Raw genomic sequence first — 18,793 nt, forward strand, 5'->3', positions numbered from 1 at the left:
TCCCTGGTCCAAATCTACTGGCTGATGGTTAAACACCCTTCACTCTCATCACAAAGGAGATGAAGACTCTTGGCACTTTTCGGGGGGAACTAACGGGCAGCTTAAGAATAAAATCATTAGCTCAAATGAATCAAGAATTGTGTGTGACAGCCAGTCTTCAGAGCCTCAGAGAAGTCCCATGCATTCTCACATCACTAGAAAGAAGAAAACTTCCATCTTATAATCAGCCATGCTGTTAATTAAGAAGTATGGGAAGAGAGAGTTAAATATGCTCTCTGAAGTCTCACACCATTCTCCTTGCTGTCTCTTCAGCTTAACCAGGCACCTGCCGTGAAGCCTCAGTGCCTACTGTATTTTTCGGTGATGGACATGCTCCCTTTCAAAAGGATTTAAACAGTGACTGTGAAACACCTTAAACATAGCATTTAGATTAATAAAACATATTGTTAATTTATTCCGTGTTTTACAGCATTCTCTTTCTGAAGAAATATGTTCCTGTACTATTCTGTTCAGAAGAGCATGATCCTAGCACATCATCATACTACCGTACATACACACATATTAATAGAAATGCAAGAGATCTTCAACAGAAGAAAATTAATTACCAGTATTGAAGTTTCCTATAAATACACATAAAAGTATTATTTCAATGTCAAAAATATTTCCTTAATTTAAAATACCCTTTAACACTGTACTAGCACAAGGGCTTCTGTTTCAAGAGCAGTAAATAACTTAGTCTTACATACAGGCCAAAAGGAAAGGAAAAAATATACTAGAAATAATAGTACTTTCGTACTAAACAGAAGCAGCTGCAGCTAACTGCAAGCAAGTCAAACACCCAAAAATTAAAAAAAAGGCAAGGTTCTAGTTCTCAACTCTAGAACAACTCTGGTAAGCATTTTACTGCTCAGACAGATAAAATGACAACAAAATATTACAAGAACAAAGTGAAGTAAGCACCATTAGAAGATGCGATACACACATCACTCAGCCCTACGCGATCACCTCGTATGACATCTGCTAGGTACACGCTCCCACTGAAGCCAAGGGAAATTTGGCATTAACTGCCAGGAGAACACAGCTTGCCTGGGCTTGAGTCTCCAGCATGCAATACCATTGACTCACAGTACAAGAATGGGAGGAGGAAAAGACACCAACAACAGCTTCCACTTACTTTCTTGCCTCTATCCTGGCTTCAGAGTCTGCATCATGAATTCCCTTCTTTATTGTTTCAGCTAACACTGCTATGTGTCTGAAATAAGAAGGAATATATTATCCAGCAGTGCAGAAAGACACATCATACTTATAAACAAATTGCTAATTTGATTTTGCCTCTGTCTCCAAGAACAAAGAGTTCATCACATCTATCTCCATGCAAGATCCTTTGAAGCCTTTATTTACTCTTACAAGTCAGTTGTATTTCAGCCACACTTCTGACTAGGAAAAGGCAAGCCGCATTCTTCACGGTCAGTCTTCAGTTAGCTACTAAAACTGTGGGGGTAGTCTAGGGCTAAGGAAATTTTGTGTCAGTCTCTTCTCCCACAATTACTTCCCCTGCTCCTTAGTCTGAAGTGCTGTAGAAGCCTCGGAAGCTCCTGACAGACATCTAGTAGCTTTTACCTCATCACCTCACTTCAGGGTGAAAAAGGGGCAGGGCAGGGGAAGAGAAAACACTGCTGAGTTTACCGAGTTCAGGGATTCGCTCAGCCAGGTTTTGCAGAGCTGGAACAGAAAACAGACTCACCAAACTCTGACTGCCAGAACTACAGCAATGAATGTTGTACATGCACATATATAAATGCCTTTTTTGTGGCAAAAATCTCTCTGCTAGAGCTACCTGATAGAGTCTGACCTCTTAGATTATCCTTTCTTGAGAATTAAACTCCCTAGACATAAGTAGGAGAGAATTAACCCACTTGTTTTCAGAGCTTACCTTTCAAGAGAATGTGTTTGCCACTCCTGCAACAGCAAGTCTAAAAATTCATAACAGCGCCTGAGAGAAGAGAGAAGAAGTGCTGAGTTCTCTGCATTAGTAGAGGCACACTGACTTTGCCATACTTGGCTCTAAACAGCTTTTTTGGCCATTAGAATTCAGCAATGACCCCTACAAAAATATCAACATCTCTACAAACGCCATCAACAAACAGTCTGAGGTAGTAGCTGGAGGCATCGCTCTACAGAGAAGTCTGAGGAGAAGACTTGACATCAAACAACCCAGAAAGTCCCTTTTTTCATTACACAGGATACAGACCCAGAAGATCCACGCTAACACTACGTTGTACCTGGTAGCTCAGGCTTCACATAGAAACTTAACATTTAGCTTCATGTAGAGACAGACCTTTTCATCTTTGATCTCCCTTCCTCATGTCAAGAAACTAAGGGACAAGTATCTTGCTATTTGTTTAAGGTTTGTCACCAAATTCAGCAGACACAAAGCTCTTCTTTTTGTTTAACTACAAGAGAACCAGCTAATCCACATGGACCAGGTGAGTCTCCCAGTGAGGTGGTGGACTGAAACACACTTAGAATTAAGTGAGGAGAGAACCATTAGCACATCCAGGCCAATTTCCAGATGACGCTGTCACTGAACACAACTGCTGACTGGCTCAAAAACAAATGTGTCACTATAACAGCTAGTAATGGGGAATAGGAATGTGTCTGTAAAGAAGCCAAAATAATATGAGATTATTATTATGACATGTAAGCACAAAGATTAGTTTAAAAAATATTTTTCTGGGGAAAATTGCCTTCTCTGCAGGACTGCAGTTTACACAGGATAGCTGATTTTGAATTTGACTCAAATTCATGGCAGAGAAATAGATGCATTCTTTACTAAGTGTGTATATTGACTCTTTTCACAAACAAAAACAAGCACATGAACATTATCAAAAAGTACATGTGAACATATTTACTGGTAAAATAGAATAAATCCAAACTAAATGCTCACCTTCTAACTGCAACAGACTTGGAGGTACAATTACTGGTTATGATGGGTATTAATCGAGGGATGTGCGTATGCTAGAAGAAACAGAAACAACAAAACTAGGAAGAAATTTTTACACCAGAGTCCCATGGAGTGAAAGGCCATCTCTTTCAGCCAACTCATCCCAGTATGTAGGTGCTTATTTTTGTTCAATTCTTAAAAACAGAACTGCTAAATAAAGGAGCACTAAGAGATATGGACATGTATTTTTATTATTAAAAATATTTTCTATTTTATCCATTAAAATACGCTTGTCAGATATTTTATTTTCTTCTGTAATGAAAGCCTCCAGTGAGTCAAGTCACAGCAAGAGGATCTAAACTGCCAGTGTGACAACTTGAGAGGCATTAGGCCATCTACAGCTTTCCCAAAGAATCACGAGGCAGAAGTCACCTCTGTGACCCAATGGTTTTGGGAAATGTGCGCTGTCTGTGTGGAGTTTTAGAGCGCAGTCAAGAGGATGAGTCTCTCCTGCAGGGCAGGTTTAAAACCCATTCAAAGGAAAACATCTGCTCAGCTCTTAGGGGGATGGAAATATATTACTCTGCAACTGTTTTCGCAGGGCTTAACTACCACCATCTACACAAGACTGCATGGCATCTGAGACAGCCAAGCTGGGCACAATCGGAAAAGTATCTTAGGCACTTCATCTAATTTCCATAGCAGTTAACATACATATTTTCTCAGAAACACCACGGTGTCTGGAAATTATAACATTGATCTCTTTTGATGCATACTTACTCGAATGATTAATCTAACTGCTACAACACCAGAAGTGGCCATGACTTTGGCACTGTTTGGAATTAGATTAAAAATTGTTGGCATGATGGCTTCTGCCCCGTGGTCAAACTTGTTTCCCAGAACTGATGACAAATGTCTGAAAAACAGAATGAAGTCATGCTGGTAAGTGCATTGAGGATTAAGCGAGTCAGACTTCTATAGAACATCTGACATAAGCACATCTGACATCTCAGTCTTTGCAACTGTCGCCTCCTTTACAACTCCAAAGGACAGAGAACATGTTTCATAAAATAGTTCCTTTACTTTCATTTCAAACTTATGTTCTATATTCATCTCAACTCTGAGAAACAGTAAGTTCAGCATAAAATAAAGTAACTAGCACAGCTAAAAATTTGTTATCAAACAGGATCATGCTGATAGAATGTATTTTTCTGAACCTGTTTGTATTAGTTTCTCTGAAACTATTTTGCCTCAATACGCAAAAATTTCAAAAAGCTGTAGCACACTTTTTCTTGAAGCATTTCACAAAAGATAAACCATCAAAAAAAAAAAAAACCCAAACTAGCTCAATCCAAACCAGAATGACACATAAGCATTTTCAGCTTTATTGGTCAATCCTTCCCTCCTCGGTGCATGAATGCATGGCTTGCTTATTCACCCAGCCCATCTCAAATCAGTAGCATGTAAAACTCAAAAATACTGCTCAGCACAACTACAATCAGTGACCTACATGGACGTAGCTTCAAACAGCTACAGCAAAATCATGTTCTACCTATAACTATGCAGTACTAACAGCACGAGCTACATCCTAAATGTTTTAACCAGTGTCTGTTGCTTTTTTCTGCATCACATTTTGGGCATATTTAGAAAGTAAACTTACCCCAGCGTGATACAAGCCTCCCGCACTACTTGAGACCGCAGGTCTTTAGCGGATAGTTTAAACGCTCCGTCCAGAAGTCTTAAGTGTTGGAAGAAGTTATCATATTCTGCAGCTCCAGCCAAAAGTAAGGAGCGGATCTTTTTCAACTGTTAGAACCATAAAAGAAAGAAGTGTCTGTTAATGAGCAATAAACACAAGGACAGTTATGTTCAGGGGTCATAGTTGGTTTTCAGAGTCCTCAAAATTCATTGAGAAACTCTGTTCTTGAAGTCTGAGCAATTCCATTGTTTCAGATCTTCTATCCAATTCGTAGGTTAACATACTAAGCAGGATAATATAAACACAGTAGATAACTTATCAGAATCCAGAAGCGTTGCATACAGCAAATCAAACTGTATTGTTAATAACACAAACATTACTTTTTAAGCCAAAAGATGTCTTGAATGTTCTCTGCCATTCCCCTTTGAAACCACCCCTCTACAACAGCTTCTAAAGCTCAGGTCCTCTCAGAGGTAACTATTGCATTAAAAAGATTACTTGAAGGGCATGGCTCATACTTCAGTCTGAGTGACACTGACATCTAGAATATGTCCGTTGACTTCATTAAAATAATTATCTGCTCTACTAGAAGTAGAACCCTGACCCCATAAAAACTGGAAGTTTTCTATTAATAAACACAGGGAGCACCATTTCATTCTATAGTCTTTCTTTCGGACACCAGCACAGGTTCTCATGTGTACCAATGCAACTGACAGTGCCTCGATTTAAACTCATTGTTACTCAGTGGAGCAAACAAAAAAACCCCGAAGCTGAATCAGTGCAGTTTGCCACTCAGATCTATAACACAGGATTTGACAGACATGTCAAAGATGCTACACCATGAAGAAAGCCTACATTGTAGACAAGCTCATGCATCTATTTATATCATGAAGACACAGCTCACTTCAGTAAATAAAACACAATCTTGGCATGCATATAACATCTGATTTTTCACTCCCGAACTTCCCACAGTCATATTTATTTATTCAAAACCTAAGTGTGTAAATGCTTTCTGAATTGTTCTACACCTCTCCTTTGGCAAAAGTATAAATAAGCTCTCTATAAACAAAGACTTTATGCCTCATCAGGAAGTTTTAAGATATTCTGAATACCACTTTGGGCATCCTGATTTCAGCATCTGCTAGCAAATTTCTAGCTTTACATCTGGATTTGCTGCATGACTTTTAGTTCAACCTGATGCTAAGTAGATTCTTGTGTGTCAAATAGCATTTTCCTTCACAGATGGTTTAAATTTCAGCCTCGTAAGGAAATGTTTTCCCCAAGTTTGAGGCAATATAACAGATGTTCACCACTTAAACTACATTCTAGTCTTAATCCGAAGTTCTCTCAGTACCCTTTCCATGGGTTTAAGCTCAGTGCAGCAGAAACTTATATTAATACGAGTTCATATCTCAGTTTGGTACTTACCGCAGAAACTCTCTGTTCCCAGTCATGCTTATCATCTGAAAGTATTTCTCTTATTTTGTTTATGGATTCCTCAAGATCTCGGCTGGAATAAATCTGCAAATTTAAATACAGAGTAGCACCATAACGCAAGATTTAAAATCCAGAAAATCAGATCACTATCCAACTACATTCTTACAGTCTTTGCTCATCAATGCTTAAATGTCATGTGCCAGCCCTGGACACAGCTGGCTTTCCATAATGCAAAGAATTTACACCCATTTCCTGCTATCAAAAATTACTAAATGACCACAAGATCATTAAAAGATCATATTATTTTACTATATTTTCACAATTTTAAGCAGTGGCTATATTAGTGAAGACCTACAGAATATCGTAAGGGGATACACATGCTGTTCAGCTGTTCCAGAAATAAAGCTCTGGTGACGGAGGGGGGATATGTGACACAGCTCAGCTACTCAGCTAAATGTATCAGCAAATGCACACTATCCAGTTGTCACCCTCACAACAGCAGCGATTCCCAAAACACAAGCCACCTTTTTGCTTTGCGTTCCCAGGTGGTAATGGTGAAAAGCAGAGGGGCTCCTGCTGACTCAGTCAGCACTGTGCACCGGGCAGCACGTGCGTCCAGCGCCACGTCTGCTCCTGGGATATCTCTGTCACAACCACCACACCCCAATTCCCTCCACTTCCGAGGGTTTCACACAAAGTACTGGCAGATACCACTGTTTAAAACTTGACTCCTTCCAACTTGCCTTTCCCTTAAAGATTTGCCAACTTCACAATAAAGCACAATTTGCCAGTGATTAGGACTAGGTCCTACACTACCCATTTTCTGCTTTTTAGTACTGTGTTTTAACATGTAATTCTACCTGAACCGTTGGGACATCTTCAAATGCCTTAATGAAGTCTTCTTCATCCACAGCACCTGCTCCCTCTTTGGCTGCTGACACACAAATGAAAAAGCCTTTTCAATCTTCTTATCAACAAGAGAATCAATTAAGAAACCACCAGCTATCAAGGCATCTAATCAGGAGAAAGTTCACTACACATGCAGCCTCCGAGTGCTGCAAATGCGAGGAAAGCAGAGACAGAAATTCAATGCCAGACGCAGACCAGCATTCACAGCATCCTTCAACTCCTAGACACAGAGGGCACATTAGGGAAGTCATTACAGTTGTCACTCAACAGCTAGGGGACACAGACAAAAGATGAAAGGGAATATTTACTTTAATTATACAGGAGATTTTATTTTAAAGGATTTAATCCTATCTAGAATAGATGAAGGTGCAGATTTGACAGGTGCACTAACAGACAAATGATAGGGAAGGTAAAAAGGCTCTGGAATACTAATCAGATTAGAAATCTCATATAGGGAACTTTCTCCATTTCTATAGTCTCACGTAGAACTACAATTCCAAATTACTGCTCAGTTCTTTCTGCACATTCATTACCAACAATGCCCAAAGGTCTCAGAAAAAGGTGGTTGTATCAGTTTTAAATTGCATGGGCTGAAGTTTAGTGTGGAGCTGTAAGCAGCCTGCCTCAGTTCAACTAGAGTTGCAGCTGTAAAGGCAAAAACCTATGGACTGCAACATTGACATGATTTAGTCGTACCCCTCGGTGCACAACTGCACAGGTCCAACCTTTCACAGATGCAAAACACATCACAGGGATGTGGGGACTGCTTGGAGATTCATCCTACTGAAGTTTGTTTGTGGCATACAGACAACATACACACAATGATTTCATAGGGGAAAATTTGTTACTGATCCTGGGGGCCAGTCTGTAAGTTCTTGCACAATAAGCTCAAACACATAAATACTTTGCACAAAAGTCAATTCATATATGCTATCAGCTTACTTGAAGACTTGGAGCCCAGAGCTGCAGAGCCAAGTCTGCGTGTAGTCCCCATCCCAACTCTGCGCGAGTTTGCAGGGGCCTTTGAAGATGTAGAGGAGCTAGCTGAGGAAGGTCTGTTCCCATCCACGGAGTCTTCATCATCAAAAATTTTATCTGCCAAAAAAAGAGCACACTCGGCGGTAAGTCAAATGAAGCAAAGGGACATCCCAGGGAACACACCCATGCGATGACAAACATGTTGCCTGCTCAGGTCTGCTCTGCCAGCTCTCATCTCGGCAGCATCCTCATGCTAGAAATCTGGTTATTCACAAATGACCACCAAACCCAATTCTTTGCTACTGCAGACACTGATTTTATAAACGCTTTCTATGAATGCATTCAGGTAAAAAGAACAAACTTAAAATCTAGAGCAGAAAGATACAAGTTACAGACAATACTTGGGATGTCTATGGACTATCTATGTTGATGCCTCTGAGAGCTGTTTTGCCTTAGGCTGGAGCAAAACCAAGGTCCAGGTGTGACAGGGATCAGGCAGCACAAGCTGCCCCATCACACCCTGCCAGCTGCCCACATTAGATCAAGAATAAACAGGGTAACCTCAGAAAACCACATGGCAACACCCATGTTGTTGATAAACTCTAGACAGTTACAGACCCATCCAGAACTACAAATCCACTTTAACTTTTTAAATGATCACTAGAGATTCTTTACAAGCAAATAGAAATACTGACCTCAAACTCATAAAAACTCTAAATAGAAGGTGTATTAAAACTTACTGAACCCTCTGGGTACATCCAAAGGGAACTACAGCCTCTACCTCCAAACATGAACATAAATTAACTTAAAATGAATTAGAGTCACTTGGATTCTCCCTGAAGGTCATTCCAATTCCATAGTAGTGCTTATATTGCAGTTTTACACAGATTAGTTAATCCACTTTAAAAAACAGCCTTTGGTTGAAAGGTGAGAGAGTGTTTGTACAGCTGACATAGATGGTGCACATTATTTATTGAGGCCAGAAAAGCCATCTCAGTCCCCATCACTTAAGCTTCTTCCCACTAACACTTCATTCAAGATTGGAGACCCGCTTCATGTCCATCCCCCTCCAACAGACCAGGGTACACATGCACTCTTCACCATCTCAGGAATATCTGCTTTGCAAAATTTCACTTGGCAAATACTCATGCAGATGCTTTAATCCATCCCCGTTCAGGAAAGCACCCGGGAGTATCTAGTAACAAATACAGGCTCCTAGTTAGACACTGAGTGAAATTCAATGCAGGTTGAGCTTTCTGAAAGTGAGAAAATAAATTGATAACAGTAAAGACATATTCTAGGGGAGGCAGAAGAACAGAAAGAAAAGCCTGTACTGTCCTCAGCCCAACAGCCTTAAGGAGTTTTCCCTGCCCAATGTGGTATTTGCTTATTAGCAGTTGGACAAAGGAGAACTGTCACAAGTCATCTAAAAACCCCAACCCCACATTTCCAGTATGCACCTGTGCACATGATACCACACTCCAATCACAACACAACACTGGAATGGCAGGTAGGCAACTGCATCCAACAAGTTAAGAAAAGTGACCAAGGACATATCTCCCTTTAATTCTGATGCTCAAGAAGTCTTAGAATACAGGAAAGGGCTAGGAAAAAAAAAAACAAACACAACATCTAAAGGAAAAGGTTAATATAATAATGGGTACTCGGACTGTTGTTCAGGCAAATGTGAACTTTAACATCAAGGAATTTGAGGTCACACACCTAAGGAAAAGAACATACACCACATTTAGGATGTGGGCTCTCTAACACCATGCCCTAAGGCTGCCGTGCTACCTCCCTGCGGACACTGGTCATGTTCTGACATAGGTAATGAAAAAACATTTGAAAAGAGCTCAGGGAACAACTAGGAGAATGATTAAAGGACTGGAAAATATGTTTTAAATTAAATTAAATGAAAATTCACTGCAGGGGACTGTTTAGCCTGGCCAGATTCTTAAGAAGTTGCTTCATTATATTCTGTGTTAACACAGCAACTCAAGATTTATTAATGTAGTTTTCCAGTGTGATTTATTGTTTCTCACCTAATAGAAAAATATACAATAAGGCCACTGGCTGGAGGTTAAAAACAAATTAAGTTCTGAGATTCCCTATCTTCCCCCCCCCCCCCCCCAGTTTTTTGCAATAATCACAGGACTGGTTCCCTGTGAGGTTAGGAGGTATCACCCATAGAATTCTACCACAGGCAGTTCTTAAAAAGCAACATCGAGGGTTTTTTCATGAAAGATACAGTCTAGTTCAAAGACGAACTGTTTAAAAAACGTCGTTTGGTGAGAGTTACACAGAAGGTCATGGCAGATCAAAACAGACTTTAAAAGTTATAATCTCTGAAGCATCTAGAAAGGGGTTTAAGTGATGCAGAAAGACTTGCACAGACTTTGAATACAAAAACTTGTGAGCAAAATTTGCCCCAATTGCATTTACTTCAAAAGCTCATCTAGATCTTAAGCAAATGACTATTTGTGATACAAATATTACCAGCCAAGAGAAAGTCAGTCATATTTAAAAAATAAAAGACACTATTGCTTCAAAACCACTTTCATCTGGTAATAAAATTCTCCATCAGCGGCATTTCACTCTATCTATATGCAGTCTCAGTTAACTCACTTCCCCTTGTATCTGCATTTTTAAAGCTCCTCTGAAAGGAGAAGAGGGTGTGGTTTGCTATTTTGTATAATCAAGAAAAATTCAGAAAAAAAATGTATTAAAAGGAACAAACTCCTATAGTCTTTTAGCAGTTATATCAACTACCATTTCAGTGTAAAACAGGCTTTTCTGAGCTTTAGGTACAAAACAACATTCCAAAAAACTAACCAGCCTACGGTCTGGGGATGTCTGAATTACAATCACATCTTCCTTTTCATTAAGCCTACAAACGAAGCATTACATATTTATCAAATCAGGATATCCCCTCAATAACCCAAGAGCATTTTCTCCTCTGAGCAGTGCAGAATGACAGCGCCACATTCTGAACTGCACATCAAGTCTTCCAGCAGCACGTGTGCAGGACAGAAAGAGAAACAAAGAACAGAAAGAAACCTGAACATGGGAGTACGGAAAATAAGAGGAAAACAAGCTACTATACATTACCATTAAAAAAGCCTTTTTTTTTCTCCATTCATTGACTCCTGTTCACAAAAATAATTTGAACTAGGTTCACATTTTTTGCAGCCTATCTGCAAATCACAAGGCAGTAAATTCAGCATGGGTGTAACTCATGACTCCAACAGAGGTGCACTGAAGCAGAATCAGTGCCACGTTCTAACATTAAATAACCATTGATGTTCTCCCATCCCAAGACCCCCCAGTGCCCATTTACAAGGGCCATGTAGTACTCTCTGTCGGAGACATGCCCTTATAAAAGAGGCCTTTGTCTGCTCACCACTCTGCTATCTCAGAGAAACAGAGAACACCATTTGCTTTACATTTCTCAATTCCTCTACGTTATTTAAGAAGAAAACAAAAATTGCTTACAAGTACATATCCTTCTGCAAATAAGCTTCCTCAACATTCCTTCATATTTTCCATAGCGTGCCCAGATGTAACAGTGCTTCACAGAGCGCCGCGGCTTTCAGTCCAGGACATAATCAATCATTGCCCCTCGTATTCATTAAGCATGCCGTCTTCACACGTGGATTTAAACAGCTACAGCTTCAGTCCTCTCTACTACGACTGCAGCTCTGCAGGATTCTCATCAACACCCATTTCAGCCCAGGAAACTTCAGTTCACTCTAAGAAGGAAATACCTTGCTAGCGAGGGGAACTCAGGACAAACAATCCGGGCTGAAGACGAGCTGAGTCTGCCTGGCTGGGCTGGCTTACGCTAGGAACCAGCCTGACTTCATCCCCTGGGAAGCGCTAACAGGAGCATCTCAACAGCTGTCATCGTTTGTCCATGACGAATAAATTTAGTCATTATTCATTTTAAAACGTAACCCCTTCAGGTCTGGGCAAGGTGTAAAATGGGGAGAAGAGACCGTGCTTGTTTTTCAGAAGCCACAGTTAGTGAGGGCCAGCGCTTCCCCTTCCTGAACCACCAGCCTGAGACCTTTCAAAGCAAAGCAACTGAGTCTCAGATTTCCTTTGCAATGAAAGGAGATGCTTTGTGGCTTTTAAATACTTTACAATGTCAGACTCAAAACCTTTAGTTATTTGTCTGTAAGCTTTAGAGAAGATAGGTACTCTGTAGTGACAACACATTGGGGGGAAAAAAGCTTACAATCATGTCTGTTCCTAGCAAAGAGGCCCAACTGTACAAGGTACTAAACTTGTTTTGGCCCCGTTGTGCCAATTTTTATGTCCCACCTCCAAGCATCAGTGCAGCTGAAGTATGCATGATGGATACAATTTGCAAGTATCACTGACATCTCTCTCAAGAGAATCCCTCTTTCAGGTGCAGATGAAGATGGATGGCACCAGAGAAACCTGCCTCTCCACCCACCACATGGTGTCCTGCACCTGGAGCAGACACACAGCTGCTGAAGCTGACATATACTTCAAGGCATCAAAACCCCACACTCAACTCCTACCAGGTGGGCAAAGCCCAGCTCCATGAAGATCCCTGTAAAAAAGCCTAGAACATGCACAGGCAACCCCACCAATGCCAAAGAACATGGGGTACACTTCTCCTTACTCTTTTTTACCAGACACAACCCCACATGCTTTGGCTAATGTTTTTGAGACAAACACCCCTTGGACACCTCAGCCCATGTCCTCCCCAAAGGCCAATGTCTGGCACCCCCATCTCTAGCTGTGACTCCTGAAGGACACAAGGCACAGTTCAGTCCTCTCTGAGGGTGTCCCACCAGCCTCCAAGCGTGACAGAATCAGCTGAGGTTAAATGCCTCCTCCCATTAGCACACACCAAAATCACGCATGGCCTAGCTGCAAGCCTGCACAGCTCCAACACAGGTTTCTCCAGGAAAACTAATTTATGAACCCACTGAAGATAAAGGGACACATATAAGCTCCTCAGTAGGATTAAGTGTTTAAAAAACGAAGGAGACACAGCCATGAGAAGTATGCAGGCACAGCACATCGTTCAGGTTTCTTGCTCAGCCACCTCCCACAGATGCCCAGCCGCTCTCTCCTGGCCCCAGCCTCTCTTTCCCCACCCTCCATGCCAGGCACACAGTTTTGAGACTTTAGAACACCACCTGCTTGGGCTCAGGGACCCCAGTCAACCCCCCAGTGCCACCCACCACCTTTGTTCCCCTTGGGTCCACTTCTCTCTGGTTGAACCAGGCACCAGCTCCAGTTCCAGCCCATGCTGCTGCAACCTTTCAGTAGAATTCCATGAACCATCCCAACAACCTTCACAACCAGCTTTCAAGTGAATTCCCAAAAACCTAACCTCAGCAGGGCACCCTTCAAGGGCTCACCAGGACCAAGCCAGCCTAATGATAGAGTCTGCAAGGACACACAGATCACTATTACCTTGGCTTCCTTTTCCTGTTTCACATACATTGCCCTTTTTAAACCAGCATATGTGTAACTGTGGGTGGGAGTTGGTCGTCTTAATAAAGATTTTTACTAAGTCAGTCTAGACAATGTATATATGTATATAATGATCGTAATCAATACAAGCAACATGGGTGCCATCAGCCACAGGTAAGGGGATACTTCGTGACCCAACCCAAGAACATCATGCCAGGTTTGTTTCTTATTTTAATAATCCTTTCACCACCCTCATGGTTTCCACCGTAATGAAAAACGATGCTCGTCTTCTTGGCTTCTGCCTCATTCTGTCTAATTACAAGCTAATTGGACTACTCATAATCTAACAAGTCTTCAGCTGCCAAAGGGAAAAAAGATTCCTGAAAGAAATAACACTTGGAATTGTTTTCTGCTCCAAATACATCCTATGTACACGGACAGGTAGCTGTTCTGATAGACATTTCGCTCAGTCCCAAGCATACCGCCACCACAATTTCAGAAAACTGATGTCTGCCATCCATCTGTAAGCAGAAGAACAACCAGGCCATAGCAGTAATAATAAACAAAGCACACTTCTGTTATTAAACCAATTGCAATATGATATAGTTAATTAAGGAATTAGATGTAGACCCTGGCCTGACCACATCCAACAGCAGACGCTGTCTGCATATGGAAAGCAAATACCAACTTCTACCAGAAAGAATAAACAATAGCCCCGGCAGCACTCAAAATCTGTGCTCAAGGACTGGCCCGATCAACCAAACAAAATCTTCCTGCAGAAAACTAACACGAGAAACCATGCAAATCATGAGCAATCCAGGTTACTTTTCTGAGGAATTTTGTAATTTTCAACCCTGAAATCAGATAGCTCCAATTTAAATCATATCCACAATGGCTGTGTGGAACCTTGAGACCAAAAGCGATGAAGACTTGAAAACAAGAAACAAATAAAAAGGATTTTAAACCATAAGGCTGACATTTAAAACCATAAGGTTGACAATATTATCTTGTTAACAAGCCACAGCATGCACTCTATAGCAGCATACAAACATTAACACAACTACAAATACATCAAAGTGCCTCTCAGAAAGTGGTTCATGAAACTAACACCTGGAAATGAAAATTTTTAAGAGTGTGTGAAATTGTCATTCAGACAGTTTTTAGCAATACAAAAGGTTCCATTAGATATAAGTACATTTGGAAGAGGAGTGGTAGAAAGGTTTCACATTCCTACAAGTTTTGTAAAAATAGGTAGCAACAGGAGACAACAAAATAGTTGATACTGAGTGAAAGAGCATCAGCTCAAACACAAGCTTTACAGCGCAAAGAATTCATAAAAGCACCAAGAGTTGAGATAAAATCCATTAAAGCAGCCAGAATTCATCAGTTCTGTACAGTACAGGTTCATATAGACACCTAAACAAGAATCACAAGCCCCTGTGCTAGGAGCTGCACAAACACAGCCCTCGCCCCAGGAAGATTTAAAAAAATCAAGTTAAAAAATTGAGAGACAGGTACAGACATGCATACAAGGCAGAATGATTGAGAAAACAAGAAGATAAGGATTTGTTTTCCCCAGAGTCATCCTTGGAAATACAAAATTCCCACAGTGCCCTTTCCAGCCAGCCACACAGCTTTCCTCCACACCTCTAGAGCATCAAGAAATCCATAACCCATACCTTGGAAATAAAACCACACCTACCCCAAAACCCCAGATGTTTCCATAGAGTTTCAATTTGAGAAAAGCCAGCCTTTACCAACCCAACCTGCACCCTCCTCTCACCCAGAGGTTCATCACCAGGGTACCCTCCACCACTCCCAGCCAGGCTATTCATACAGATACACTATTATCTCCCATCACAGCCTTCCACAAACACACTAATTATTTCACTCTATTAAACGCTCCGCAACAAGGCGCTATTTCTGTGTTTTGCTGCAACAGCTTTCCCTGCTGACTGCACTTGGCAGTGCTGTCCCTTTTTTGTTCTAGACCCTTGAAAATGCCCTTTACGTGGCACCGGGTGGAAGCACGCCAGCAGCAGCCCCCATCGCAGACATCACCCCCTCCTCACTGTGCTCTCATCAGCACAGTCTTCACAGATAAGAACGCAAAGTGGGTCATATACCCTGAGCCCTAGAGATACCAGTCAATGAGAAAGGCTATTTATGCAGGATGGACCAGGGGGATCTTTCAGAGTCAGGAAATATCTTCTTCCAGACCTAAAGGAATTAACAGCCTATTGCAGGACTGGTATAGACACAGGAAAGTGTTTGTTGATTCATAAACAACAAAAAAAGCAACCAGTTTTCCATTTTAATATCAATCCTCTGTGCTGCACAGTGCCAATGTTGAGGTTTCTCCTCAGCCTTAGTAACATTTTACATGATTATTTGCCTAAATAATTAAAGAAAGCAAATTCTTCTGCCTTTGTTCACAAGACAACAAAATTCAATTCTGCAGCAGCACAGGAGCTCCCTCAGGCACCATCTCCACACATACACATGGTTGGGATGAAAAGTGAGTAACAAACCTTTCTCCTCCTCACCTCCAGGCTTTTGCCAGCTCTTGACACTTGCTGGAAAACTGTCAGAACTGCAGGCAGAGGGTAAAATGGGCAAAATCAGCAAGATCCAGCTACTGGTCATCCACACCACACCCACAGCTTGCCTTGCCAGGGGCTGTGGTTGACCTTACACAGTGTACTTGTTCCAAAAATGATACAAATGTGATTAAAAGGCACAGTCATTCCATAGCAGCTAGAAGTATTTGTTATTATTTTAATATGTGAGCAAACAGAGTTGCTGAGGGAAATCTCAAGGGTGTGAAAACTTCAGGGCATTGCTAGAATCTGGATTAGGTTCCATTCTTTATCCTAAATCACTTTTGCTCCCTCCTACTAAAGGTGTGAGTAGTGTCCCAAATACTTGATTTTTCCCAATATTACCTTCAAAACTGTTTTATGCATATTTGAAAAAGGACATTTGCAAGTGGCATGGAGAAACTATAAATCACATCCACAAGATATTAGAAAAAAAATGTTTTAATTTAGTTGTTCTTGACAGTCTGCTTGAAGCTTAGCAACACTTGCAGTTGAATTTTCTGTATTTCACAAGGTTGGTACCCAGCAATGCTACAGGGAAACAACTATCAAAGCCAGTCCTAAACCAAGCTCCCAGATGCTGGCAACAACTTGGGTCTAAATTGCCAAAACCCACATAGAATGCAGATAGCTGGGCAACCAATAGGTGAAGGTTTGTCTTACTTGGGCTGTCTATATCCTATATGAGTGAATTAAGAAACATACCAAGAATCTGAAGCCTTTAAACAGACAAGTGCATTTCACTTGCAAAGGACAGGAGCACAGTGTGCAGAGCAATCAGGTGCCTCCAGCCCCATGGACCAGGTTGAGGTTTCCAGCTATTAACTCCATCTGTTGCCATGACATCATCGGAGGAGGCATCTCCTCCAGCCCGCACTCCCCAACTGGCATCCCACACACAAATCCCTCTGCCCATGACAGTAATTACCACAAGCGGAGCTCACCTAGATTAGACTGCCCTAACACATCATTGTCAGCGAAAGGAAATTGCATTTTGTATTGCTACCACTTATTGCTTCCTGAAGGGCTGCTCGTTTTCTACATGCACAGCATACGGAGGTGTAAAGCATTGACAACTACCATGGAGAGCTGTATTAGGAAGGAAAGAGCACCCTAACATTTTTAGGACAAAGCACTGTTACAAAATGCTGTTTTCTGCCTGGAAAGATGCCCAGCAGGGAGGGATCCGGTGGTGTTGATTGAGAGCTGGCTGAATATGAGCCAGCAGTGTGCCCAGGTGGCCAAAAAGGCCAACAGCATCCTTGCTTGTATCAGAAATAGCGTGGCCAGCAGGACTAGAGAAGTGATTGTGCCACTGTACTCAGTGCTGGGGAGGCCACACCTTGAATCCTGTGTTCAGTTTTGGGCCCCTCATCCTAAGACAGACATTGAGAGAGTGCAGAGGAGGTGACAAAGCTGGTGAGGGTCCTGGAGCACAAGCCTGATGAGGAGCAGCTGAGGGAACTGGGGCTGTTCAGCCTGGAGAAAAGGAGGCTGAGGGGAGACCTTATTGCTGTCTGCAACTACCTGAAAGGAAGTTGTAGTATATGGAGGGTGTTGGTCTCTTCTCCCAAGTAGCAAGTGAAAGGATGAGATGAAATGGCCTCAAGTTGCACCAGGGGAAGTTTAGATTGTTAGGAAAAAATTCTTCATGGAAAGGGTTGTCAGGCATTGGAACAGGCTGCCCAGGGAAGTAGTAGAGTCACCATCTCTGGAGGGGTTTAAAGGGTGTTTAGACGAGGTTCTTAGGGACATGGTTTAGTGCCAGAGTTAGGTTAGGTTATGGCTCGACTCAATGATCCTGAGGGTCTCTTCCAGCTAAAATGATTCTGTGATGCTATTCTACGATTCTAAAATGGCCCAAAGCATCTTACTGCCTTCATTTACTCAGAGCACATTGCAGAGGGGGGGAGGGGGTGGCCAGAAATGCTGCAGGAGATCCCACTTCCAGCCACCACAGAACATCCTCCCTGGTGCAAACCCTAATACTCCACAAAATTCCTGCAGCAGAAAGCTTTCTAGAAATACCTACAAGGAGATCAAAATGCCAAACTGCAGCCTTGTTCCCTTTTGGGACAGCTCTCACAGGACAGCTGGGTCAGTGACATTAAGCCAGTAAGATGTGTTGTGGGGACCCGTGGAAGTTAGCACCAGCCCTGTCAAGACCTTTGTTTAGGTGTATTTACAATCAGTAAAAGGGGCAACATGCTGCCCAGTACTTTGCATTTGCCAGGGGATGACCACCCTATGAGATGGTGGGGCATCCTAAACTTTCCAAGGAGTCCCCTCTGAGCCAAGAAACATGTGCAGTTATCCATAAACAAAAGGGGAAAAAAAAAAAACAAAACAAAGAAAAAAAAACCCAAAACAAAAACCCACAAAACAACAACAACAAACACCACACACACACACAAAAAAACAAACAAAAAAAACAAGGCTGTCAAGGCTATCTCCTACACAGTCACAGAAAACAGGGGCCAGGGCTGCTGTCCTGAGACGTTCCTCTGCCCGGTTAAAGGCTAATGCAAGAATATAGGTACCACAGCTGCAAAAACTATGTTATGCACATTACACACCAATGACTCCCACCCAGAATGCCTGGCCTGATGCATAATTAATATACTTTAACTAGATAACCATTTAAAATACTGTAAAATGCTCAATGGGGCAATAATCTTGAGATAAGAACATCTAAAACCGCAGGTGTATGAGACAAAAGCAGCACCATGAAAGAAAGACCGGGGAGCAACGGGCAGTGACTCTGCACCCTAC

At 41.8% G+C, this 18,793-nt stretch overlaps 1 protein-coding gene across 1 annotated transcript in view; it reads right to left on the minus strand.

The window, feature by feature from the left end:
- Nucleotides 1-18,793, minus strand: part of CLASP1 (cytoplasmic linker associated protein 1) — a 171,773-nt gene that overhangs the window by 82,479 nt on the left and 70,501 nt on the right. The window contains exons 9-16 of the mRNA XM_082054938.1: nt 7,932-8,084; nt 6,941-7,014; nt 6,072-6,164; nt 4,605-4,750; nt 3,725-3,860; nt 2,948-3,018; nt 1,934-1,993; nt 1,175-1,252 (exon numbers count right to left, since the gene is read on the minus strand). Of these exons, the coding sequence (XP_081911064.1) occupies nt 1,175-1,252; nt 1,934-1,993; nt 2,948-3,018; nt 3,725-3,860; nt 4,605-4,750; nt 6,072-6,164; nt 6,941-7,014; nt 7,932-8,084 (811 nt within the window). The remainder of the gene's footprint in view (nt 1-1,174; nt 1,253-1,933; nt 1,994-2,947; nt 3,019-3,724; nt 3,861-4,604; nt 4,751-6,071; nt 6,165-6,940; nt 7,015-7,931; nt 8,085-18,793) is intronic.

This window comes from Streptopelia decaocto (assembly GCF_964273445.1).
Source record: "Streptopelia decaocto genome assembly, chromosome: 6".
Taxonomy (NCBI): Eukaryota; Metazoa; Chordata; class Aves; order Columbiformes; family Columbidae; genus Streptopelia; species Streptopelia decaocto.